Below are 25,718 nucleotides of genomic sequence, written 5' to 3' on the forward strand. Positions count from 1 at the left end.
TCCATGAATGGTGTTGAAACAGCTAAGGATCAAGTTGAAAAAGATTTGGGAGTCATAGTGAAACTTATGCTCAACATGAAAGAAGAACCAAGTTGCATTTATATACTGCCTTTCGTGATCTCAGGATGTTCAAAACGCTTCACAGCCAATTAAGTACTTTTGAAGTTTATTCACTCTTGTAATGTAGGGGAACATCCAACCACTGCAGAGCTGCAATCAACAAAGCAAATATAAATTTGAATTATAGAGTCAGAACAGTAGAATACAAATCAGAGGAAGTCATGATCAGACTCTATAGCACTCTGGTCAGACTACACCTTCAATGCTATGTCCAGTTCTGTTCACCAAAACACAAGGGAGATAGTCAAGGTCACAAAACGAATCCCAAGTTAGAGAGGTCGAGTTATGAAGAAAGAATATTGAAACTTCAGCTTTAAAAAGAGGCATCTCAGGAGGTTATCTTACAGAGTTATACAACACTAAAGAAAAAGGTAAATCTGGAAAATTAAATTGTGACAGCAAGAAAAGGGAACACAGGTTCAAACTAGTAAGCCAGGAAAGCTCCCTGGCTCCTCTTCAAACAGTGCCACAGGATTTTTTTATGTCCACCTGAGAGAGCGGCCTGAGTTTAAAGACTGCTCCAAATGACAGCACCTCCCAAAATGCAGCACTCCCTCAGTACTGCACTGAAGTGTCAACTTAGATTATGTGCTCAACTGCTGCAATGGGATTTGAGCCCACAACCTTCTGACTCAGAGGTGCAATTGCTACCACTGGGGCAAGGCTGACACAATCATTTAAAAAACAGCTGGATACTGTAATGGTGGGGGGAGGGGAGGCAGAAGGAGACTTCTAGGGGGAAAAAATTCACTTGTTTGCGCCTCCCGTTAGCGCCTTAAGAGGGCGCTAATGGGGCACAAAGCAACTAGCGCCCGGCGATGTTTGCACCGCTCGCGAAATTAACTAGACGTTTTGCGGCGACGCTAAACACTACCGCCACGATCTCTTGCGCCGGCAGATCGTGAAGTCAGTCAAGTGCACAACGCCCCGTTAGCGCCCCGGACCGGATATTGAGCGGCGCCCCCTGCCTTACTGCCCGCCGCTAGCAACGACAGGTTGAGGGGAGCGTTTTGCTGTCAGAAAGGGACTAGGGGAGCGCTATTTAAAGGCGACCGCTTCCTGCCTTTTTTTGTCGGTGACATTTTTGCACCACGCATTCCGAGAGAGAGAGAGAGAGAGAGAGAGAGAGACTGACTTCTGGAGAGATTCAATGTTGTGTGAAGGAGTTTTGGGTACCGAGCAGCACTTGGGAGGTTTATTTTGATTTGCCCTTCCTTGCTTCGCCAGTGCATTGAAGTAGCACCTCGCTCCTCAGCCTTTGTGCCTTAAGACAGGTGTGAAGCGCCTGATTTAGCGCTCCAATCACCTCCAAGGACGATAAAAGCCAAATTTGCTGTCGGAGGTGATAATTAGTGCCAGGCGCTAAACTTTGTGCACGTCCGATAATGGCGCCCCAAACGAGGCGATACTGAATATCTATCCCCCCCCCCCCCCCCCCCCCAAAGTCTTTCTGGATGGATGAACTAAGAGGGACTGAAGGACTTTCCTCATCCATAATTATCTTGTGATCTTGTAATTGGCTACATACAATGATTGGCCCTTGCTGGCGAAATGAGCAAGAAGAAAAATAATTTTAAATACCTTTGCTGGAAAAAGTGAAAATAAAAGTTAAGTAAATTGTTGAGACCACAACATTTCTTTGAAGATAATCTCATGCAAATAAGAATTATCATCCTATGAATGAAAAACACTTGAGACATGCCCCTTCATGAACGACAACCCCTATAGGGCAATTCCTATTTATGGAGGTTGAACAAATGAGAAAGATTTACTGATACACTTGTAAACATCAACTTTGTTATTCTTTCTACTTATGATACATACAAGCAGGTTTACTTGAAGTGAACCATTACAAAAATGCCTTTTTCCACCCCCTCAGATTTTAACATATTCTTAGAATAATTTATATGAACACAATAGGGCTTAAACATTTTAAATAGAAACTCTTGTGTATTTATACACAAGCCCGCTTTGCAACCACAATAAAATTTCAGTTTCTGATATCTGCATTTGTCAGTTCATGCACTTTGGTGGCTTCATCATAACACACAAATAAAATTGCATAATATGCATTAATATATACTGACGTAAGGTCAGTTGCGCAGGATGAGTCGTACACCCATATTAAAAAAAGATATGTTCAACTTAAAGAACAGTTTTAGTACTTTTGGATTTCACACAATCTTGACTGAATTATCCATAAAAATCTCGAGTTTCTCAAATTCTAGTAATTCAGTCACTTTAGGGGTTACTTGAAAGTTTGCACTCTTTTCACAAGGGTTGGATTTTCATTTTCAATTAATTTTGCAATGAATAGGATATAGCCAGCAGTAACCATTTGAAAACACAACTTTACAGTTACTATATAAAAATAGACATCTAATCTCTTGCTGTTCTAGTATGGGACACTCACCATTTAAAAGTCTGTATCAGACGGATTCTTCAGTTTTGTCTTCGGATATCCCAAAATAAAACACTCGGAGTGAACAAATGTGTTCCTTAATGCAAAAAGATATTTTAGAAAAATTATTTCCAAGGTAAATTATTCCTAGATCCCCTGGAGAGATCTATTCCATATTCTCCTCTAATGGTGGCACTCACACTTTTTTTTTCTTTCTTGGCTATACCCCCAACATTGCCCAAAAATTGTAGTTTTTTTGGACCAAAAAAAAGTTGTATTTGAAGACTCAAAGTAAAGCAATGTTTATCTTAATGCATCGGAGGTTTATATCAAATGTAACGTTTTCTTGTTAACTGTGAAGTGCTCAGGCAGCCCAATAAAAATCTGATGCTACTCAAAAGAAAGACATCATAAATGGCAACAGTTTAAAGTGGGTTTCAGGTGCAATCCCTGAACTGAAGCCAACTGTAGTTTCTGGACACTACCTGGAATCCGAAAGTGTGCCTACAGAGGCACCCCTTCCAGATTCATGAGGTGTTCCATCCAGCGGCAGGGATAAAAACAAGTGAAAACACCTTAGCTGAGGCAGGCAGATTCAAATAATAAACAGCCTAGCAGTCTCTGAAAATGTATCCCATAGCCTTTTCAAGCTGATTTACTATCTGTTCTCAGGAAGACTTGTAGCTGCCATGTTGAAGATTTGAACCCTTTCCAGACTTTCCTTCTCAGTACTAATTAAACATTCTGCTAAATGTAACAGATACAAGGAATATTTTGACCACTATAAAACAGCAATAAATTTCTACCTATAGATTCTTTTCATTCTTTGAATAGAGACATCCTCTACACATCACAGAAGTTTGCCAATTCCACACTGTTCCAGATGGGCAAATCACAGAGCAACAACGTATCTTTAGTACAGTTTGATGTCAACCAATTCAACCTACAAGAATGTTGCCCATTCTCCTCAGTTCACTGCACTATAAAAACCTCATTACTCTCTCAAGCAGCTTGGCCAGCAAAAAGACACCAAATTTGAACCTTTTCCTAGAAAGTGATAGCGTACGGGTACGATTGGGTATTGGTTATGTTACTGGACTAGTAATCCAGAGGCCTGGACTAATAATCCAGCGAATGAGAGTTCAAACATCACCATGGCAGTTTGAGAATTTGATTTCAGTTTTTAAAAAAGTACGGAAATAAAAAAAATCTACTATCAGCAAAAATTATGAAGCTGTTAGATTGCTGTAAAAACCCAACTGGTTCACTAATGTCCTTTAGGGAAGAAAACCTGCCATCCATACCCAGTCTGGCCCATGTGTGACTCGTCCCACACCAACGTATTTGACTCTTCAGTGCCCTCTGAAGCGACCGAGCAAGCCACTCAGTTGTATTATATTGCTAGTGGTTCAAGAAGGTGGCCCACCACCTTCTCAAGGGCAATTAGGGATGGGCAATGAATGCTGGCCTTGCCAGTGAAGGCTACTTCCTAAAAATGAATTTTAAAAAGTGATAGAGGGGTTGCTAGGATGGGAGACCAGTGTTGAAAGATGCCCAAATTCAAAGAATGAGGATATACTACAAGGAAATGTAATTTATTGCTGCATTCTTGGCATCTACAGAAGACTGTCCAATCAAGAGGATGAGCAGGATGGGCGTTCTTACATAGGGTTGACATTCTAGCTACAAGGACTGACACTTGCTCGAGCTAAGCAATAATATTTTGTAATATAGTGTGTGAACTACACCATGTAACTTTAGATACTCTTAATGAAAACCGGTTTCAATTTAGTCCAGTAGGCCGAAATGAATATCATGGTGTGTCTCTTGGTCAAGCCTGAAGCTTTCTTAGCTGCATGGATTATAACTTTAAAAAAATTATTTTAGCCATGTTTCATGGAAGATGAGCCACTAATACTGCCAAGACATCTGAAGGGAGTTAGTACAATTTATATGAAAGATTACTACTCTATGAACATCACTAGAATTAAAATGACATTCCAAACTGCATTTATGAGGTGGGTAAAAGGCAGATAACTATCTTCTGAGATGAAACGGAGAAACTAGCTTGGGTAGAAACCTGAATGTGGCCTTAGAACTGCACAATCAGACCAAATCAAGTAGGACTATTCATTCACTAGTGCTTGGAGCTCATTGACTTGAGCCAAAACCCGAGTACCAAAGTGGTTGTCTAAGAGAAATTTAAGTCTACGACAAAGGAGGTTCGAAGAAAGAATACATCAAATTGTGGACGAGTTCACCGATGGACCAGAAGGGCATGAAGAGATTTGTTTCCATATCCTTTTCATACAATGAGAAATGAAATGATGGTCCTCAAAAGAACCAGAGGGAATTATGTGTCACTCCTTGGTTTCCTGTACCAACAAATAATCAGCAGAACATCCTGACAGAGGCAACTAAGGACCCCCTTCCCATCTTTCTTGCTGATGTACCAAGCTACTGTCATTAACCTTCCCAGAGATGCACCGACTCCTTCAGAGTCTACAGAATGGTTCAGATTTCACAAAAGCAACCAAAATGAAGAGGAAGCTGTTTCCACTCAAATTGTTGCTTTAAACCATCTGATTACTTATTATGAGTCTGAAACCTTTTAAAATGATGCTCTGCAAGATTGTTTTGTTTCTGGGCTGGGGAACAAAAGACGTTCCTATCAGAAAAAGATTTGCCATTTAAATCTGGTTGTGAATTGCCCTGCTATGGAAATGGTTCAGAATACATAGGGACTATCAAAAAACAAATTGGCATTAATGTAAATAAAATAAATTACTGCTTCAAGACAGGGAACATGAATATAGAGGCATCCTCAGATGCAACTTCTACAGATGAAGCTGCAAATCGGCATAAAGTGTGTTTAAAGATGGATACTGTACCACAAAGAATTTGAAAGCTTAAATCCGATTACATCCGGATACGAAACCAGTTTTCCATAAGGCCTGACAGGTACCATATGTCGTTAGGGAGACTGTGGAACAAAAGCATGTAACACTGGAAAAAAGCAGCATTATTTCAAAGGTTGAACAATGTAGCCGGGTTACAAAAATCCAGTAAATTCACACAAATCAATTGGGATTACAAAATGACAGTAAACCAGAGCATAGAGGATGGACCTCATGCTCTTATTGAGAGGAGATATTCATTTTGGTGGAGGATATATCTGAGGCAACATCTAAGGTATAGGGTCATAGAGTTTTACAGCACAGAAAGAGGCCCTTCGGCCCATCGTGTCTGCGCCGCCCATCCCTCCCTGTCCAGTCTAATCCCATTTTCCAGCATTTGGTCCATAGCCTTGTATGCAATGGCATTTCAAGTGCTCATCCAAATGCTTCTTGAATGTTGTGAGGGTTCCTGCCTCTACCACCCTTTCAGGCAGTGAGTTCCAGCTTCCAACCACCCTCTGGGTGAAAAAGTTCCTCCTCAAATCCCCCCTAAATCTCCTGCCCCTTACCCTGAATCTGTGCCCCCTTGTTATTGACCCCCCTACTAAGGGGAAAAGTTCCTCTTTATCTACCCTATCTATGCCCCTCATCATTTTGTACACCTCAATCAGGTCCCCCCTCAGCCTTCTTTGCTCCAAGGAAAACAACCCCAGCCTGTCCAGTCTCTCTTCATAGCTGAGGCGCTCCATCCCAGGTAACATCCTGGTGAATCTTCTCTGCACCCTCTCCAAAGCAATCACATCCTTCCTATAGTGAGGCGACCAGAACTGCACACAGTACTCCAGCTGTGGCCTCACCAGCGTTTTGTACAGCTCCATCATAACCTCCCTGCTCTTATATTCTATGCCTCGGCTAATGAAGGCAAGTATCCCATAAGCCTTTTTAACCACCTTATCTACCTGTTCCGCTGCCTTCAGGGATCTATGTACATGTACACCAAGGTCCCTCTGACCCTCTGTACTTCCTAGGGTCCTACCACTCATTGTGTATTCCCTTGCCTTATTTGTCCGTCCAAAATGCATCACCTCGCACTTTTCCGGGTTAAATTCCATTTGCCACTTTTCCGCCCATCTGACCAACCCGTTAATATTGTCCTGTAGCCTGAGGCTTTCCTCCTCGCAATTTACCACCCCACCAATTTTCGTGTCATCCGCGAACTTACTGATCATACCCTTTACATTCTCATCCAAATCATTAATGTAGATCACAAACAGCAAGGGACCCAGCACCGATCCCCGAGGTACCCCACTGGACACAGGCTTCCAGTCACAAAAGCAACCTTCGACCATCACCCTCTGCCTCCTGCCACTCAGCCAGTTTAGGATCCAACGCGCCAAGGCCCCCTGGATCCCATGGGCTCTTACCTTCTTGACCAGTCTCCTATGCGGGACCTTGTCAAAAGCTTTACTGAAGTCCATGTAAACCACATCCACAGCATTTCCCTCATCCACACACCTGGTCACCCCCTCGAAAAATTCAATCAGATTGGTCAGACATGATTTACCCTTGACAAAGCTATGCTGACTATCCCCGATTAATCCTTGCCTCTCCAAGTGGAGACTAATTTTGTCCCTCAGAATTTTTTCCAATAATTTCCCTACCACAGATGTTAAGCTCACTGGCCTGTAATTCCCTGGTTTATCCCTGCTACCCTTCTTGAATAATGGTACTACATTAGCTGTTCTCCAGTCCTCTGGTACATCCCCTGTGGCCAGAGAGGTTCTGAAAATTTGTGTCAGAGCCCCTGCAATCTCCTCCTTTGCCTCACACAACAGCCTGGGATACATCTCGTCCGGGCCTGGGGATTTATCCACTTTTTGGCCTGCTAAAACCGCTAGTACCTCCTCCCTCTTGATGCTAATATGTTCAAGTATGTCACAGTCCCCTTGCCCGACTTCTATGTCTACATCGTCTTTCTCCATAGTGAACACTGAGGCAAAAAATTCATTTAAAACCCCACCTACTTCATCTGGCTCTACACGCAGCTTGCCACTTTGGTCCCTAATGGGCCCTACCCTTTCCCTGGTTATCCTCTTGCCCTTAATAGACTTATAAAACATCTTAGGATTTTCCTTTATTTTGCTCGCCAGTGTTATTTCATGGCCCCTCCTCGCCCTCCTAATTTCCTTTTTAAGTATGCCCCTGCACCTCTTATACTCCTCTAGGGCTTCCACCGTCTTTTGTCTTTTGTAACTGCCAAAAGCCCCCCTTTTTTTCCTAATGCATTTTTGTATATCCTTTGTCATCCAAGGTTCCCTTTGCTTGTTGGTCCCACCCTTGACCTTTACAGGAACATGTTGGTGTTGTACTCTCTCTATTTCCCTTCTGAAAGCCTCCCACTGCTTTGATGTGGATTTTCCTATAAGTAGCTGCTCCCAGTCCACTTTTGCCAGATCCTGTCTTATCTTATTAAAATCGGCCTTCCCCCAATTTAGAACCCTGATTTCCGGGCCGTCTTTGTCTTTTTCCATGACCACCTTAAATCTCACCGAATTGTGGTCACTATCGCCAAAATGCTCTCCTACAGACACTTCCACCACCTGCCCGGCTACATTCCCTAGAATTAGGTCCAGTACCGCCCCCTCTCTTGTAGGACTTTCTACATGTTGGCTCAAAAAGCTTTCCTGGATGCACTTTAAGAATTCTGCTCACTCCCAGCCTTTCACACTCTGACTATCCCAATTTATATTGGGGAAGTTGAAATCCCCCACTATTACTACCCTATTATTTTCACACTTTTCTGATATCTGCCTGCATATCTGTTCCTCTATCTCCCCCTGACTGTTTGGGGGCCTATAGTACACTCCCAGCAAGGTGCTTGACCCCTTTTTGTTTTTAAGTTCTACCCATATGGCCTCATTAGAGGAACCCGCTAATATATCATCCCTCCTTACAGCAGTAATAGACTCCTTAATTAATATTGCAACACCCCCTCCCCTTTTACACCCCCCTCTGTCTCGCCTGAAGATTCTATACCCCGGAATATTTAGCTGCCAGTCCTGACCCTCCCTCAACCATGTCTCCGTGATAGCAACAACCCATTTGGAAATGAAGACCTTTAGCCTTATGCTGTACAGACTAATGAGGAGTAGAACAGTATGTGTGTTGGGAGCAAAGAGCAATAATGTCACATGTATACCGAGCCAGATTACGGAGGGACTTTCATGAAGTACATTCTGCAAGGTACCAAACAAAGGAACGGCCAGAAGTTCTCTCTGGTACAAAAGCAAAATACTGCGGGTGCTGGAAATCTGAAATAAAAAAAACAGAAAATGCTGGAAATACTCAGCAGGTCAGGCAGCATCTGTAGAGAGAGAAACAGAGTTAACGTTTCAGGTCGATGACCCTTTGTTAGAACTGGAAAAAGTTGGAGATGTAACAGGTTTTGAAGCAAGTGTAGGGGCAGGGAGAGGGGGAAGGGGAGGAAAGAACAAAAGGGAAGGTCTGTGATAGGATGGAAGGCAGGAGAGATTAAGAGACAAAAGGGACGATGGTGCAAGGCAAAAGGAGATGGTAATGGACAAGTTAAGAAACAAAAGATGACTCTACATGAAGTGTAAATGGCAATGGCAGAATCACCAACAGCTGCCATGAGAGAGAGAGAGAGAAAAAAATGATAGGGGCAGAGGTTATGGCTGGTGGCCTGGTTTTGATAAGGGCATGGAGGAAAATAGTGTTAAATTGAGAGGCCTGCATGACTTTATGGAACTCACCACTAGTGGCACCTTTGTACCCCTTGAAGTGGCCCAGTAGAGTTTGGTAAAGCATTTAAATAGATTTTCGGAGAAGAATCAACTAGTCGCATTAGTGGATAGCCAAAGTGATTTGAGTATTTTTCCCCATATCCCCAAATCCCTCAGAATTGATTTACTTCCTATGAAATACCAAAGGAAGCCATCTCTGACAATAGATCACAGTTCAGTGTCGCTGAATGTGCTACCTTAGAATACCAATAGAATTAAACATACTTTTGTCACTTCTCCTCCCCAACCCATCTTGCTTCAAGTGGGGTTGTAGAGAGATCTGTGCAAACATTTACACAAACACTCCCTAAACAAATACATGCTACACCCATTGGAAAATTTCAAAACAAGAGCAGAAGGCTCAGCATAACATGGGAGACAGCAAGATTGACCTATCCTGGGAGAAGTCCACGCTATTCTGGCTGAGCCTCCAGTCCATAAACTGATGATTCAGTTGTCCAGGCAGTTACCTCAGCCACAGCCAGTGCAGTAACACTTGGATAGGATTTTATCCAGAGTGATTTGTCACCAGCACTTGAAAGAACTGAGGAACTCAAGAGTGGAAGGAGTTATTCCCTACAAGTATGAAAATCCACACAAAGACTGAACTTAAAGAGAATAATAATGTATGTACAGGTTATGGGGGGAGGGGTATGGAGGAGTTTAATTAATTGATATACAAAACTGGGTAGTGGATAGTGCCATTTCATTAACAGGAAGAAAGTGTTTGTAATACAGGAAGGAAGAATTGGTTTGATTTGGAAGTGTTGGAGCAAGTATTGGTGGATAAAGACTAGTAATACTAAAACCCCTGTTGTCTTTCAGAGCTGCTGCCTGTGTGTGTTCAGTTTGAAGCAGCTCACACAATAATCACAGATATTACATCTATCTCTACTATTGGGAAATCACGGATGTCCAAAATTGTGAAGTTACTATATTTCACACAATGTTTAAAACTGGTAGCCTTGTCTGCATTTTCTCAATGGAAGTTAAACAAAAACTAATAAAGCTAATGCATAACAGAAGTTCTTTCTGTACATCAGAAAAACACAAATTTGGGTCCTTGTGTTGGGAACAAGATGTGTGTATAACATGAAATGGAAGCAGTTCGACTGTGACATCAGTGGCATCAAAATGCGTCATCAAAATATCTTTCTTACAATTTGTTTTGCATGAAACTCTGTAATCCTGAATCACGGAGGGTGCCGAGAATGAAGAATGCAGATATGTGCCACAGTCATCTGCAGTAGTGCCTATTTTTAAAATTGTGGCTTACATGCAAAATATACCATCTTCTCCACTGACACGTCTTGGAATAAATGTGCTGAATATTTGTAAAACTGAATTTTATGTATATAACAGCTACAAGAACAAAAATATAATTATTACAACGCTTAATAACATACATTTGTATTTTACAATTGTTTCTAAATATTCTACAGACATTTAAAAACTTTTTTTTAGTAAATTGAAAGACATTTGTATTAACAGGACTTCTCCATAATGCTTTGTATGGACAGGTTAGGCTAGAACATGATCTAGTCTTAACTATTAGCTTCAGAAAAATCCTTGCAGCACAGTGATAATATGTAATGCTCTTATGTCTCAAGAGATTGAGATTATTTAATTTAGTAGATTAAATTTCCCCAGAATATTTAATCAATGCAATAGAAATAAGCATACTTTCTTAATGCAAAAGAAATAGTCCAAGATAAAAAAGCATATCTTATCAACAGATATGAAATGACAAAACTGGATACATCTGAATTCATTATAAATGATAAAACCTTAGTTCACTGTACACAGACAGTTTAGTTGTCTCACACAATGGAATTATTAGTTAAAAATTGATTTGCTGTTCTGTGGGCTAGTTGTACAGCTGCAATAAGTACATTAAAGTTTAGTAAAATAATATTTGTAGTTCACCATGATTGCTCGGTCTTTGTTTTGCTGCTTAGTGCACAATTAATAGGAGTATCGCCAAACCTTCGGCACAGCTAAAAGGAAAATAAAAATGTCGAGGTTTCAGTGGTGGTGGCTTCCACCTGCTGCAGTGTTTTTTTCAGAAATATGGTGCAGGAAAGTGCTTTCGTTTTGGCATCTATGATTCACCACTTCAGCATTGAAAAGAGCCGGTGGTGGTGGAAGGTGTGCAACAGCTGGAATTGAAAGCGTATGATGATGAGGGTGAAGATGTAGATGGGAAAGTGGGTGCGGCATTGGCCGAGGAGGAAGTGAGCCGAGAGAGCTTATGGCGACTGGTGGAGGCGGGGAGGTGGGTGTGGTGGCGACAGAGGCAGTGGTAGTAGTGGGTGGGAAGTTGACGGGGCTGGTGACCCGGAAACACTTCTCTTTGTGGGCTTTCAACATGTTGGAGAACCGGAATCGTTGGCCACAAACATCGCAGGGGTATGGTTTCTCCCCAGTGTGGGTTCTGCGATGGCGCTTCATGTTTGGTCGGCTTGTGAAACTTTTGCCACAGATTTCGCAGATAAATGGCTTTTCCCCTGAAAAGAAAAATAAATAGTTTGGTTACACAAATAAGCAACATATTAACAATTTACAATTAATTTTGACTTACTAAAACTTAATCTTTTAGAATGGGTGCAGAGTTTGTACTGTTTCCCAAATAGTAACAAGGCGGCATTCACCTGAAATTATATCAAACTTTAAGAGGATTACTGTAGCTCATTATAACAAATAAACAACATCAGCAGAACTAACAGAATCCTCTTAATACAGGAAACTTTGTGCTATCCGGCACCGACCTGCTGCCGTTCCCTCAAAACTGCCGGACACTCCAGAGTTAATGTTGAAACATACGGAGATCTCCGTTATGAATCAACAAACCCTGTTGCTTAGCAACAGCCTCTAAACAGTCGGCAAGCGTCTCTGTAGCGTCTCTAGCTGAAGCTGTTGCTTAGCTACAGACCTTACAGAGCTTGACTGTTCAAAAAAAGCAAAGAAAATAAAATAAAAAACGGCTCCTGATTTTTGCCGGTGGCTCGAGCTTGCCGGACGGTTCGCCTCCGGATAACTCAAAGTTTCCTGTATAAGCAATAGTTGTCCCAGTAGAATACATTTTGCAACAGATAAGAATGTGATGTTTACCTACCTGGATAGAATCATAGAGTTATACAGCACAGAAAGAGGCCCTCCGGCCCATCGTGTCCGCGCCGGCCATCAAGCCCTATCTATTCTAATCCCATTTTCCAGCACTTGGTCCGTAGCCTTGTATGCTATGGTGTTTCAAGTGCTCATCTAAATGCTTCTTGAATGTTGAGAGTCCCTGCCTCTACCACCCCTTCAGGCAGTGAGTTCCAGATTCCAACCACCCTCTGGGTGAAAAAGTTTTTCCTCAAATCCCCTCTAAGCCTCCTGCCCCTTACCTTGATACTATGCCCCCTGGTTAATGACCCCTCTACTAAGGGGAAAAGTTCTTTTCTATCTACCCTATCTATGCCCCTCATAATTTTGTACACCTCAATCAGGTCCCTCCTCAGCCTTCTCTGCTCTAAGGAAAACAACCCCAGCCTGTCCAGTCTCTCTTCATAGCTGAAGCCCAGGTAACATCCTGGTGAATCTCCTCTGCACCCTCTCCAATGCAATCACATCCTTCCTATAGTGTGGCGACCAGAACTGCACACAATATTCCAGCTATGGCCTAACTAGCGTTTTGTACAGCTCCATCATAACCTCCCTGCTCTTATATTCTATGCCTCGGCTAATGAAGGCAAGTATCCCATATGCCTTTTTAACCACCTTATCTACCTGTCCTGCTATCTTCAGGGATCGATGTACATACACACCAAGGTCCCTCTGATCCTCTGACCTTCCTAGGGTCCTACCATTCATTGTGTATTCCCTTGCTTGTTAGTCCTCCCAAAATGCATCACCTCACACTTTTCAGGGTTAAATTTCATTTGCCACTGTTCTGCCCATCTAAACAACCCATCTATATCGTCCTGTAGCCTGAGGCTTCCCTCCTCGCTATTTACCACCCCACCAATTTTCGTGTCATCTGCGAACTTAATGATCATACCTCCTACATTCATATCTAAATCATTAATGTACACTACAAACAGCAAAGGACCCAGCCCCTGCAGTACACCACTGGACACAGGCTTCCAGTCACAAAAACAACCTTCGACCATCACCCTCTGCCTCCTGCCACTAAGCCAGTTTTGGATCCAATGTGCCACGTTGCCCTGGATCCCATGGGCTCTTACCTTCTTGACCAGACTCCCATGTGGGACTTTGTCAAAAGCCTTACTGAAGTCCATGTAGACCACATCAACTGCACTACCCTCATCCACACACCTAGTCACCCCCGCAAAAAATTCAATCAAATTGGTCAGACATGATCTCCCCCTGACAAAGCCATGCTGACTATCCTTGATTAATCCATGCCTCTCCAGGTGGAGACTAATTCTGTCCCTCAGAATTTTTTCCAATAATTTCCCTACCACTGATGTTAGGCTCACTGGCCTGTAATTCCCTGGTTTATCCCTACTACCCTTCTTGAATAATGGTACTACATTAGCTGTTCTCCAGTCCTCTGGCACCTCCCCTGTGGCCAGAGGTTCTGAAAATTTGTGTCAGAGCCCCTGCAATCTCCTCCCTTGCCTCACACAGCAGCCTAGGATACATCTCATCTGGGCCTGGGGATTTATCCACTTTTAAGCCTGTTAAAACCACTAGTACCTCCTCCCTCTCAATACTAATTTGTTCAAGTATATCACAATCCCCCTGCCTGATTTCTATGCCTACATCATCCTTCTCCATATTGAACAGATGCAAAATATTCATTTAAAACCTCACCTCACCTCTTCTGGCTCTACACACAGATTGCCACTTTGGTCCCTAATGGGCCCTACTTTCCCTGGTTATCCTCTTGCCCTTAATATACTTGTAAAACACCTTGGGATTTCCTTTATTTTGCCCGCCAGTGTTTTTTTATGCCCCCTCTTTGCTCTCCTAATTTCTTTTTTAAGTACCCCCCTGCACCTTCTATACTCCTCTAGGGCTTCCATTGTTTTTAGTCTTTTGTATCTGCCAAAAGCCTCCCTTTTTTTCCTACTCCATTCTCGTATATCCCTTGACATCCAGGGTTCCCTGGTCCCACTCTTGACCTTTACGGGAACATGTTGCCATTGTACTCTCTCTATTTCCTTTCTGAAAGACTCCCACTGCTCTGATGTGGATTTTCCTACAAGTAGCTGATCCCAGTCCACTTTGGCCAGATCTGCCTTATCATATTAAAATCGGCCATTCCCCAACCTTTATTTCCAGTCCATCTTTGTCCTTTTCCATGACTACCTTAAATCTCACTGAATTATGGTCACTGTCACCAAAATGCTCTCCTACTAACACTTCTACCACTTGCCCAGCTACATTCCCTAGAATTAGGTCTAGTATGCCCTCTCTTGTAGGACTTTCTACATGCTGGCTCAAAAAGCTCTCCTGGATGCACTTTTAAGAATTATGCACCCTCTAAGCCTTTCACACTGACTATCCCAGTTAATATTAGGGAAGTTGAAATCCCCTACTATTATTACCCTATTATTTCTACACTTCTCTGAGACTTGCCTACATATCTGTTCCTCTATCTCCCCCTGACTGTTTGGGGGCCTATAGTACAGTCCCAGCAAAGTGCTTGCCCCCTTTTTGTTTTTAAGTTCTACCCATATGACCTCATTAGAGGAACCTGCCAAGATATCATCCCTCCTTACAGCAGTAATTGACTCCTTGATTAATATTGCGACACCCCCTCCTCTTTTACACCCCCTCTGTCTCGCCTGAAGATTCTACACCCCGGAATATTGAGCTGCCAGTCCTGCCCCTCCCTCAACCATGTCTCTGTGATAGCAACAATATCATACGCCCATGTGTTCATCAACACCTTCAATTCATCTGCCTTACTCACAAGACTCCTTGCATTAAAATAAATGCCATCCAGCCTTGCCATACTCCCTTGTGCCATTACATATTTGCTCTGCCTTCCAGGCTGACTTTATTTTTCCTCTATGTGTATCACCCCCTACTATAGCTCCACTCCGTATCCCACCGCCCTGCCAAGTTAGTTTAAACCTCCCCCCACAACAGTACCAGCAAAACCTCCCCGCAAGGATGTTGGTCCGGTTCAGGTGCAACCCGTCCGACTTGTACAGGTTCCGCCTTCCCCAGAAGCAGACCCAGTGATCCAGGAAATTAAAGCCCTCCCTCCTGCACCAACTCTTTAGCCACGCAATTATCTGCTCTATCCTCCTATTCCAATACTCACTAGCACGTGGCACCGGGAGTAATCCAGAGATTACAACCTTTGAGGTCCTGCTTTTTAATCTGCTACCTAGCTCCCTAAATTCTTGTTGCAGGACCTCATCCCTCTTTCTACCCATGTTGTTCGTACCAATGTAAACCACGACCTCTGACTGTTCGCCCTCCCCCTTCAGAATGCCTTGCAGCCGTTCAGCGACATCCTTGACCCTGGCACCAGGGAGGCAACATATCATCCTGGAGTCACGTCTGCGGCCACAGAAACGTCTATCTGTTCCCCTTACGATAGAATCTCCAATCACTATTGCTCTCCCACTCTTTTTCCTCCCCTCCTGTGCAGCTGAGCCACTCGTAGTGCCACGGACTTGGCTGTTGCTGCATTCCCCTGAAAAACCATCTCCCCCCATCAGTATCCAAAACGGAAAATCTGTCGGAGAGGGAGATGGACCCAGAGGACTTCTGCACTACCTTCCTAGTTCTTTTACTCTGTCTGGCGGTCACCCATTCCCTGTCTGCCTGTGCACTCTTTACCTGCAGTGTGACCACCTTGTTAAACGTGCTATCCACGAAGATCTCAGCTTCGCGGTTGCTCCACAGTGACTCCAGCCGCAGCTCCAGCTCCGAAATGCGGATTTCAAGTAGCTGCAGTTGGAGACACTTCCTGCACATGTGTTCACCCTGGACACCTAAAGTGTCCCTGACTTCCAACATAGCACAGGAGGAGCACTCCACGCTGCCGAGCTGCCCTGCCATGTCCTACCCTTAATTTACTCCCTTTAAATTGAAGAATATTAAATACACTAGGGACCTTACTTCCCTTTAAACACTACTTACTCTAAACTAGAGACCTTACTTTTACTTTAATGACTGGAATGTAGAAATACTGTAGAAATACTCACCGCTGGTTCTCTGTCCCCTCTTGTGCAGCTTTTTAGCTCCTGCTCTCCTGGAAGCTGACAAAGATGGAAAAAGAAAGGAACACCTCCCTCCCCGAACTCCCTCACTCACCAAACTTGCAGCTTAACACTCTGTTCCGATCTGCACTCCGTGACAAACTGCACTCTAGCCATCTGAATTAACATTTTGTGGGGCCTACAGTTTTGTCTCGAATTCATAATTTAGTTTCTGCTACTCTTTGTAGCTTATACTCAAGACTCTATAGGAGTTTTGAAGATTTCAACATTTTGGTGTTCTGCAAGTTGTAAACCTAATTGCAATGGCTGCTGTGCAAGGCACTGCTCGATGTATGTTTAGCTTTGCGTCACCAGGGACTAGTGTGGACTACTCTTTCCCCTCCCCAGAGAGATTAACCTGCAAATATAACCTGCAATAAAACAAGCACATACTCTGTAAGGGACTGGTTATCTTCATTACAGTATCAGAGAAAATAGGCAAATACTTGTCATTAGATTAAGAGACAGTGACATGAGTCACTATGATACCGTGTAATTAAAATCTTCACTATAAGCCTACTGACTCCCACAGCTATCTGGACTACACTTCCTCCCACCCCGCTTCCTATAAGGACTCTATTCCATTCTCCCAGTTTCTCCGTCTCTGCCGCATCTGCTCTGACGATGCCACCTTCCATACTAGTGTTTGCGACATGTCTTCCTTTTTCCTCAACTGAGGATTCCCCTCTACTGTGGTTAACACGGCCCTTGACCGTGTCCGTTCTATTTCCTGCACTTCTGCTCTCACCCCTTCCCTTCCCTCCCGGGATCACAATAGAGTTCCCCTTGTCCTCACCTTTCCCCCCCCACCAGCCTCCACATTCAACGGATCATCCTCCGCCATTTCCGCCACCAATCACATTTGCCCCTCACCTCCCCTTTCAGCATTCTGAAGGGACCGCTCCCTCCGCGACACCCTGGTCCACTCCTATATCACCGCTTCCCCTTCGCCCGCCACCTTCACGTGCAAGCACAGGATGCAACACATGCTCTTTTACCTCCTCCCTTCCCACTGTCCAGGGCCCCAAACACTCCTTCCAGGTGAAACGGAGATTTACTTGTACTTCTTGCAATGTAATATACTGTATTCGCTGCTTACGATGCGGTCTCCTCTACATTGGGGAGACCAAATGCAGATTGGGTGACCGCTTTGCGGAACACCTCCGCTCAGTCCGTAAGGGTGCTCCCGAGCTTCCGGTCGCCTGTCACTTTAATTCTCCACTCCACTCCCACTCTGACCTCAGCCTCTTGCACTGTTCCAATGAAGCTCAACGTAAGCTCGAGGAACAGCACCGCATCTTTCGATTAGGCACTTTACAGCCTTCCGGACTCAACATCGAGTTCAACAATTTCAGACCATAACTTCTGCCCCTATCTTTTTTCTCTCTCACATGGCAGCTATCGATCATTCTGCCATTTACACTTCATCTAGAGTCATCTTTTGTTTCTTAGCTTGTCCCATTACAATCTCCTTTTGCGTCTCAATCTCTCCTGCCTTCCATCCTATCACAGACCTTCCCTTTTGTTCTTTCCTCCCCTCCCCACTTTCCCTGCCCCTACACTTGCTTAAAAATCTGTTCTATCTCCAACTTTTTCCAGTTCTGACGAAGGGTCATCGACCTGAAACATTAACTCTGTTTCTCTCTCCACAGATGCTGCCTGACCTGCTGAGTATTTCCAGAATTTTCTGCTTTTATTTGTTTTCATTACCAGCTTGCCACTTTGCTATTGAGACACTGGCCATAAACAAGTTACTTGGCTTTCATCTACTACGAAAGTGAAATACAGACAAGTAGCAGTGTATGTGCGTTGGATGACATTTTTCCCTCTCTACATGAGCAAGGTTTTATTTTAATTTGACTTTTCGTTTAAAATACAATTAAAATGGATTTCATCATCCCAAAATAATTCAGGTTATACTGGGTTCTGAATTTGATTCTGCTTACATCTCTAGCTGCTACCTACCGTCTTTGTTTTCTCCTAATGGAATGTAATTACAGCTGTGGACATATTGCAAATTGAATTTATCCAGAGAAGCAGGCTCTTTTGGGGGGGGGGGGGGGGGGGGGGGGGATTTTAACCTCAAAAAATGGGTGGGTTTGGATCATGGAGGTAGTTAAATTGTTAAAAATCGGATTCCCGACCGGAAACCTCCTCCAACTTGCCCACTTCTGCTTTTAATGGAGATTGGGCTAGTGACCAACCCGCTCCCAGGGGGCAGGACGTCAATTTAAATATTATAATGAGGCTGGAAGCATCTTTTTTGAACCTCCATTTTGTTTTTAACTGCATGTGGACAGGTTTCACACAATGTTACAGCAAGGCGGGGACTGCTGGATCCAGGAGGTAAGTGCCTTTATACCTACTTCCTGGATCCAGGGTCCCTACCTAACCCACCCTCCTGTGATCGGCGACCCCCTCACAAGGCCTCCGATCACCCCCCAGGTATTCCCCCTCCCCAACGATGATGTTGAGGCCGGCCACCATCCTCTCTCCACCCCCCCCACCGATCCTCCGGCCACGATCTTCCCTTCACCCCCCACTCACCCAATCGTCCGGCCCCGATCCTCTCTTCCTCTCCACCCGCCCTCCCCCTCCCCCCCACCGATCCATATAATGGCCCGGCCCTCACGCAAACCCTCCCTCCTGTGTGTGGCTGCAAGCCTACATGTCCGGAGCCAGCCAGCCTCTCGATCTGGCTGGCTGCGGGCGGAAAACCGAGGCCTCGCATGCAAGTCAGGCCCTGCCTCCCGGGTGGCTTTAAGATTTGACAGATAGTACAAAATATGGTATACACTGTTTCAATATAGGATAGCACAGTTAAAAATTGGGAAGAACAAGCTGGCATTTATATAGCACCTTTCACACCTTCAGGATTCCCCAATTCACTTCATAGCCAATGAATTAATTTTGCAATGTAGTCACTGTCATTATGTAGGCAAACATAGCAGCCAATTTATACTCAGTGAGGTCCCACAAACAGCAATGAGATAAATGTTGGTGAGAACACTGGGAGAACTCTGGGTTGTTCTCGTTGCAGAAGGACAAGAGGAGATTTGATAGAGGTGTTTAAAATCATAAAGGATTTAGATAGAGTAAATAAAGAGAAACTGTTTCCAATGGCTGAAGGATCTATAAACGACAGGGCACAGATTTAAGGTGATTGGCAAAAGAACCAGAGGTGACATGAGGGAAAACATTTTTACGCAACGAGTGGTTAGGATTTGGAATACACTATCCGGATAGGGCGGTGGATACAGATTCAACTGTAGCCTTCAAAAGGGAATTGGATAAATACTTGAAGGAGAAAAAATTGCAGGGATTTGGGGAAAGAGCGGGGGGAGTGGGACTAACTGAATTGCTCTTCGAAAGAGCTGGCGCAGACTCGATGGGCTGAATGGCCTCCTTCTGTGCTGTACTATTCTATGATTCTTCTTTGAATAGCCCCATGGGACCTTTTACGTCCACCTGAATAGGCAGACAATATCTTGGTTTTGACATCTCATCTGAAAGACGGCATCTCTGACAATGCAGCACTCCCCAAATGGGTGTTCAAATCCTGGATTGGGGCTTGAACCCACAACCTTTTTGATGGAAAAGTGAAGACAAAGTAACAACAGGAAAATAACTTTTTAATCAAACCAATTATTGTATTTTTGTTCTTTTTGGAAAGAGCTGAGCTAACACTTACAAAAACATGACAAAAGGTTTGTTTTATGTTTATTTAGAAATTGTTGCATTCTGCAAGTTTTCAGAGTTTCTTAGACTCACAAAGAATTAAAGTTCATACCCAGCTATTAAGAAATACAGATTAATTCTTTGTCCGATACAAAACTGGGATCTAAAAGGGTAGGCAGCATATGTAATAAAATTAAAATCCCTCTCGTTTTCGTGACCTTTCAAGAAAACACCTGAGATTGCACTCTCTAAATTAGCCAATAAAGTCCTTGAAACTACAGCAAGTATAAATAGTTGTGAATTAAACAGTACTGCTTCAGTAAAAGTCATTCATGTCTGCATTGTACATATGTTATTTGTTAACTGAAAGGATGCTGAAAATCAAAATAAGTAAATCACACTTGAGAGAAACTGGTGAGGTAAAGCACTGGTTGACATTCACTGAAGTGAAAAGCATGTGTTCACAAATAAAGGAAGCTACTTTTATTTAGCCAGGGTATACTATAACTAGGAAATCAACTTTTCAATTCAATTCTTTCACTTTACTTTAGTGTTTGAAAATAGGAAAAGGGCGAGGAAAGACCATCAAGTCCATTGGATGCTCGCACTTTCCACGCAATGAAGTAACCTTGTGCACCACCCTCCCCACCCGATAGTAATGCCAGCTCCGGGGGAGTGAAAAAAAACTATGGCTAACTTCAAGAACATTTCTGAGAAATTCCACCGAGATTCCATAAGGCAAAGCAAATAAGCTCCAGGAAACTATGATTCTCCTCAACACATTACGAGGTGGAATTAACTGGTCCACACACCCTAATATGTTCTAGTGCCCTCCTTAACCAAGTTACAGAAAATCTGTTTATTAGAGGCAGCCCAATTTGATACAAAAATAGCTTGCAGGCTGTCACAGTGGAAAATACAAGATATGAACTACTCTGCATCAATTTATTTGCTCCGACAGTTTACTGATTTACTAATATTCTGTTTTCCTGTGGCATGTGGCTTTGGCGTAATTTAAAATAAACTCCAGTTTGTACCAACAGCTTTTCTTGTCCTTATGAGAGCATAACTCATTAAGCAAAAAATACAGCTATAGCACTGGGTTTAAATTTCACCACCAGAAAAGGAATATCAATGTTTTTGCTTGCAATGCATTTTGGGCCCACTGCATCAGCATGTACAACTGTATAGAATTTTAACTCCCAAATGAAAGCAAATTTTATTTCACAAGCCTTAGTTCTTGATAAAGTTAAAGCACGTCTACAGCATGAGACGATATTAGCCGGAATATATACACAATAGAACCAAAATTAGATTGTACTACCTCTCATGACACAAACCAGATGTCATTTTGCCAAAGTGGTTATGCTTGGGAGAAACCAACCCCCCTTTGAAAAGCTCACTTAGTGCTTTTGTTGTCTGTTGCAAATGTCAGTAAGCGCACATTGAAATATGAACTTTGGTTAGAAATACAAATCAGAGTTTAGTCACAGAACCATGCTCTTACCAGTGTGAGTCTTCATATGCTCATCAAAATACTGTTTCATGTTGAAGTCCTTGCCACACCACTGGCACATAAACTGTTTATGACCAATATGAATACTCATGTGAGAGCGAAGCTGGTACTTGTACTGAAATCGTTCATCACAGTTCTGAAATAAAAAGATGAATCTACTTTAACATTCGAATATTTTGCATTGTATAACTAATAAATCAGAATTTGAGTTTAATGGCTCCTTCAAAAATGAAAGCATTCTGTTGTAAACAGTCGATAATTTAGAAAATCACTATTTTTAAGGAGTTTTCTCAGCTTCACATAAATGAATGCTTCAGTCATGATTATTACAAGTTTTTAACAATTTTAAAGACAAACACTCAGTTACCCATTTATGCATCTTTAATGAGCAGATAGTATGCCATTAGCACATCAACCTTAGTTTTTTTTGGTTGATCGAGTATAGGAAGTGCTCTCACAATTAGCTCATGGTCACTCTGTATTAGGACTGGGTCCAAGCTCAGACCAGCAACAGATCAGTAATCCAGTAATGAACTGATATTGCAGGAGAGAGGCAGTTCAAGATGCTCAGACAACACAAAGTAATTCCTCATGTTACTGTACATTTCAGCTGTAATACTGCACAGGCCTTACAAGTAAAACTGATGGCAGTGAAGTAACGCACAATGCATTGCTAAACTATCTAGTCGCATTCTGGGATCAATTTCTAGTATCCAGTTCAGTTATTATGTCAATATAATCGCAGCCTCTTTAATTCTTCTACGTTGTTCGATACACTTTCACTATTACCTAGTCAGGCATGACTAAAAACTAGTCACAACGCAAAATATCCTGTCAGATTAATAACCATTTTAATTAGGGTTGGGTTTCGTCCATTTAATTTAGCCGTGCTGCAGCATCCTGTGACATTGCAGGCAATACACTATAAATCGGTGATCCATATAGTTTTCTATGGATTATTAAACATGATCTTGTACACTTTTTGAACACTAATGAAGATTTAATTAGTAAAATGTTTAAATACATTGTGACATTTTATATTTTGCCTTTAAATAAACCATGAAGCTCCTAATCATATAATCTTAACTTTAGTTTCTACAGTGGTCCCATTAGCAGTGGTTCCAGTGTACCAGAGATGCCCATGCTATGAATTTCTGATTTTAACTGCAACTCTCTGGGAAGATAGAAATGAGGGCTTCCCTTATGAAAAGAACATGCAATATAAATACATTTAATGTCCAACTGTTAGTATTAAATTGAACAAGTTATTTTTGTTACATTTCTAATTTAATTTTGTAATATATTTGGTTCTATATCAAGAAAAGCAAGAAATTAAATTATGAAAGTGTAACCAGCAATAAATCTCTTCCATGCAGCAAACAAGTTTATAGTTTTGAAACTAAATATATTTCCATGGGAGAAGAATGGTTTTAGAATGCATGTCCAAGTTCAAGTTTAATTTTATTTTTGGACTGCAGCCATATGGAAACCCAAGACACAAAACACACAATAGGAGTGGATAAACATGATTAGGTATCAATTCATAACATTTTAATCACAAATAAAAAACAAACAGTCTTAATATATTAACTTACCTCACATTTGAAAGGCTTCTCTCCTGAATGTTGAAGAGAATGGACCTTCAATGACATACTGCGCTTGAAAGACTTCCCACATGTTTCACAGGTGAATGGCATGTCCTTTGTATGTGCTGAAACAACAAGTGCCCAAATGCTACAAAGCACTACACAAAAGGCATTTCATTGACAGTTTGTATCATCTTTATAGTACACAGTACTCCTCTTGCCAAAAAAAAACAATAATTTAGTAAACACCACAATGCAATTAAGCTAAATATTTACTAAATTAGAGGAAACAAACCCATCGCGTTCTTCTAAAATCAAACATGGATCCCAAGCAAATTATACATAAAAGTTTGCTGACATCGTTCTTTAAACTAGCATTAAAGCTCTAGACTACAACAGGTTACCAGTCATGACTAAAAGTATGTAACAACTGCACTTAATACAGTGAGAATTATTAGTCACTGTACTAAGTGCAGATGTTACATATCTCAGCTGCACCTTACTACAGGCCGAATGCAGCAATATTAATCCAATGTTGTTATTCGCACAACCTGTTAAGTAAAACATTTATTTTATACTTGCAAAATTTTTAATAACTACAAATGTTATCAAGTCAGTACATTTGGAGTAAATTTTATTTGGAATTATTTATTTTAAATAAAGATACAGAGAACCAGGAGGGTGAGACAGTACAAGTCTGGAAATTCTCTAATGAAGGATATCAATCTGCATACAATATTTTGCCTTCCCTTGATTAGGTGTTTCCCCAGAAGCAAGGAAGTACACCAAGAGCCCATTTAAAGAGTGGAACAGGTCTGAGAAAAGAATATTGCTCTGGCTCAGGTGATGGAGCAGAAGAACAAACCTGTGCAGGTGACAATTGGAGCACAGAAAAAAAAATTCAGTTCCTCTTAGACTGCAAGTAGGAAGAATATAAAGATTTTCAGATTCTCTGGAGGGTCAAGATACTAAAGGTTTTGCTCAAAAGCTTCAGTCCTTTTCCTGGACCTGGTCCTAAAGGAATTTTCAAGTTCCAAAATTGGTGCTATGAGAAGTTCGAATAAAGCTTATGCCCCCTATATATTTCTCCTCTTAGGCAGTCCCTCGGAACCGAGGATGACTCGTTTCCACACTAAAAATGAGTCCTCAGGTGACCGATGAGTCCAATGCGGGATCTACAGACTCTGTCACATGTGGGGCAGACGGTGGTTGAGGGGGCGGGGTGCTTGGGTTGATGTGCGCGCCTTTCGCCGTTTGCGCTTGGCTTCCGTTTGCTCCCGAAGAGACTCGAGGTGTTCGGCGCCTTCCCGGATGCTTCTCCTCCACTTTGTGTGGTCTTGGGCCAGGGATTCCCAGGTGTCGGTGGGAATGTTACACTTTTTCAAGGAGGCTTTGAGGGTGTCCTTGAAGCATTTCCTTTGCCCACATGGGGCTCTCTTGCCGTGTCGGAGCTCCGAGTAGAGTGCTTGTTTTGGGAGTCTCGTATCGGGCATGCGGACGATGTGGCCAGTCCATTGGAGCGGATTCAGCATGGTCAAAGCTTCGATGCTGGGGATGTTGGCCTGAGCTAGAACACTGACGTTGGTGCGCCTATCCTGCCAATGGATTTGCAGGATCTTGCAGAGGCAGCGTTGGTGGTACCTCTCCAGTGCTTTGAGGTGCCTGCTGTACATGGTCCATGTCTCTGAAGCATACAGGAGGGCGGGTATCACTACTGCTCTGTAGTCCATGAGCTTGGTGCTGGGTTTGAGGTCCTGGTCTTCAAACACTGTCTTCCTCAGGCAACCAGAAGGCTGCACTGGCACACTGAAGGCGGTGTTGGACTTCGTCATCGACGTCTGCCCTTGTTGACAGTAGGCTCCCGAGGTATGGAAAATGGTCCACGTTGTCCAAGGCCTCGCCATGGATTTTGATAAATCGGGGAGCAATGCTGTGTGGTGGGGGCAAGTTGGTAGAGGACCTTTGTCTTACGGATGTTTAGTGTAAGGCTCATGGGCCTAGAAATTCGGTGGGCTGCGCCACCAGTTAGCGCCTAAAGAGGGCACTCAGTGGCTTTAGCGCCACTGGCCACGCCTCCCGCGAAGTTTAGCGGGACGCTAATGGCGGCGTTAGCCTGTAGCGCTGCGCCGCCGCCGATGACGTCATCAGTGTGCACAGCGCCCCGAATGCGATATTGGGTTGCGCCCACCCCGTAGCGCCGGTCGCAAATCGCGACCAGTTCAGGGGGGCCTACCTGTGGCGGTAGTGGCGCAAATTAAGGGGGAGGTGCGGGGCGGCCATTTTTTTTTCGGTGGCCGCCTGCCAGCACCTCCTCGTGCCGCCCTCCCCAGCCTCCTGAATCTCACTCCTCCGCCCCCCCACCCCCCCCCCCCCCGGCCGGGCAGTGCCGGCTGTGTCCCGAGAGCCCGGCACTTCTCCTCGGTGCCGGGCTCTTTTGCCAGCACTCGCGATCGGTGATCGCGCAGGTGCAGGCCCCTCCCCCTTAAGG

At 43.2% G+C, this 25,718-nt stretch overlaps 2 protein-coding genes across 7 annotated transcripts in view; both read right to left on the reverse strand.

Annotated features, from left to right (window-relative positions):
• The window catches only part of LOC147101089 (phosphoethanolamine/phosphocholine phosphatase-like), a 52,555-nt gene extending 49,937 nt beyond the window's left edge, over positions 1-2,618 (reverse strand). The window contains exon 1 of the mRNA XM_085966272.1: positions 2,534-2,618. The gene's annotated coding sequence lies outside the window, so the exon portion shown is untranslated. The remainder of the gene's footprint in view (positions 1-2,533) is intronic.
• Positions 2,619-10,550: 7,932 nt separating this feature from the next.
• Positions 10,551-25,718, reverse strand: part of LOC147101090 (zinc finger protein 652-like) — a 77,265-nt gene continuing 62,097 nt past the window's right edge. For 4 of the 6 annotated variants that reach the window (XM_085966268.1, XM_085966265.1, XM_085966269.1 and 1 more), the window contains 3 exons: positions 23,240-23,388; positions 21,636-21,780; positions 10,551-11,728 (listed from right to left, as the gene is read on the reverse strand). In XM_085966268.1, coding sequence (XP_085822394.1) covers positions 11,247-11,728; positions 21,636-21,780; positions 23,240-23,388 — 776 coding nt within the window. In that variant the 3' untranslated portion in view covers positions 10,551-11,246. The remainder of the gene's footprint in view (positions 11,729-21,635; positions 21,781-23,239; positions 23,389-25,718) is intronic. The other 2 variants (XM_085966270.1, XM_085966264.1) reach the window with 1 other exon arrangement.

This window comes from Somniosus microcephalus, chromosome 24 (genome assembly GCF_052327205.1).
Source record: "Somniosus microcephalus isolate GS21.2 chromosome 24, FLI_Smic_1.0, whole genome shotgun sequence".
Lineage (NCBI taxonomy): Eukaryota > Metazoa > Chordata > Chondrichthyes > Squaliformes > Somniosidae > Somniosus > Somniosus microcephalus.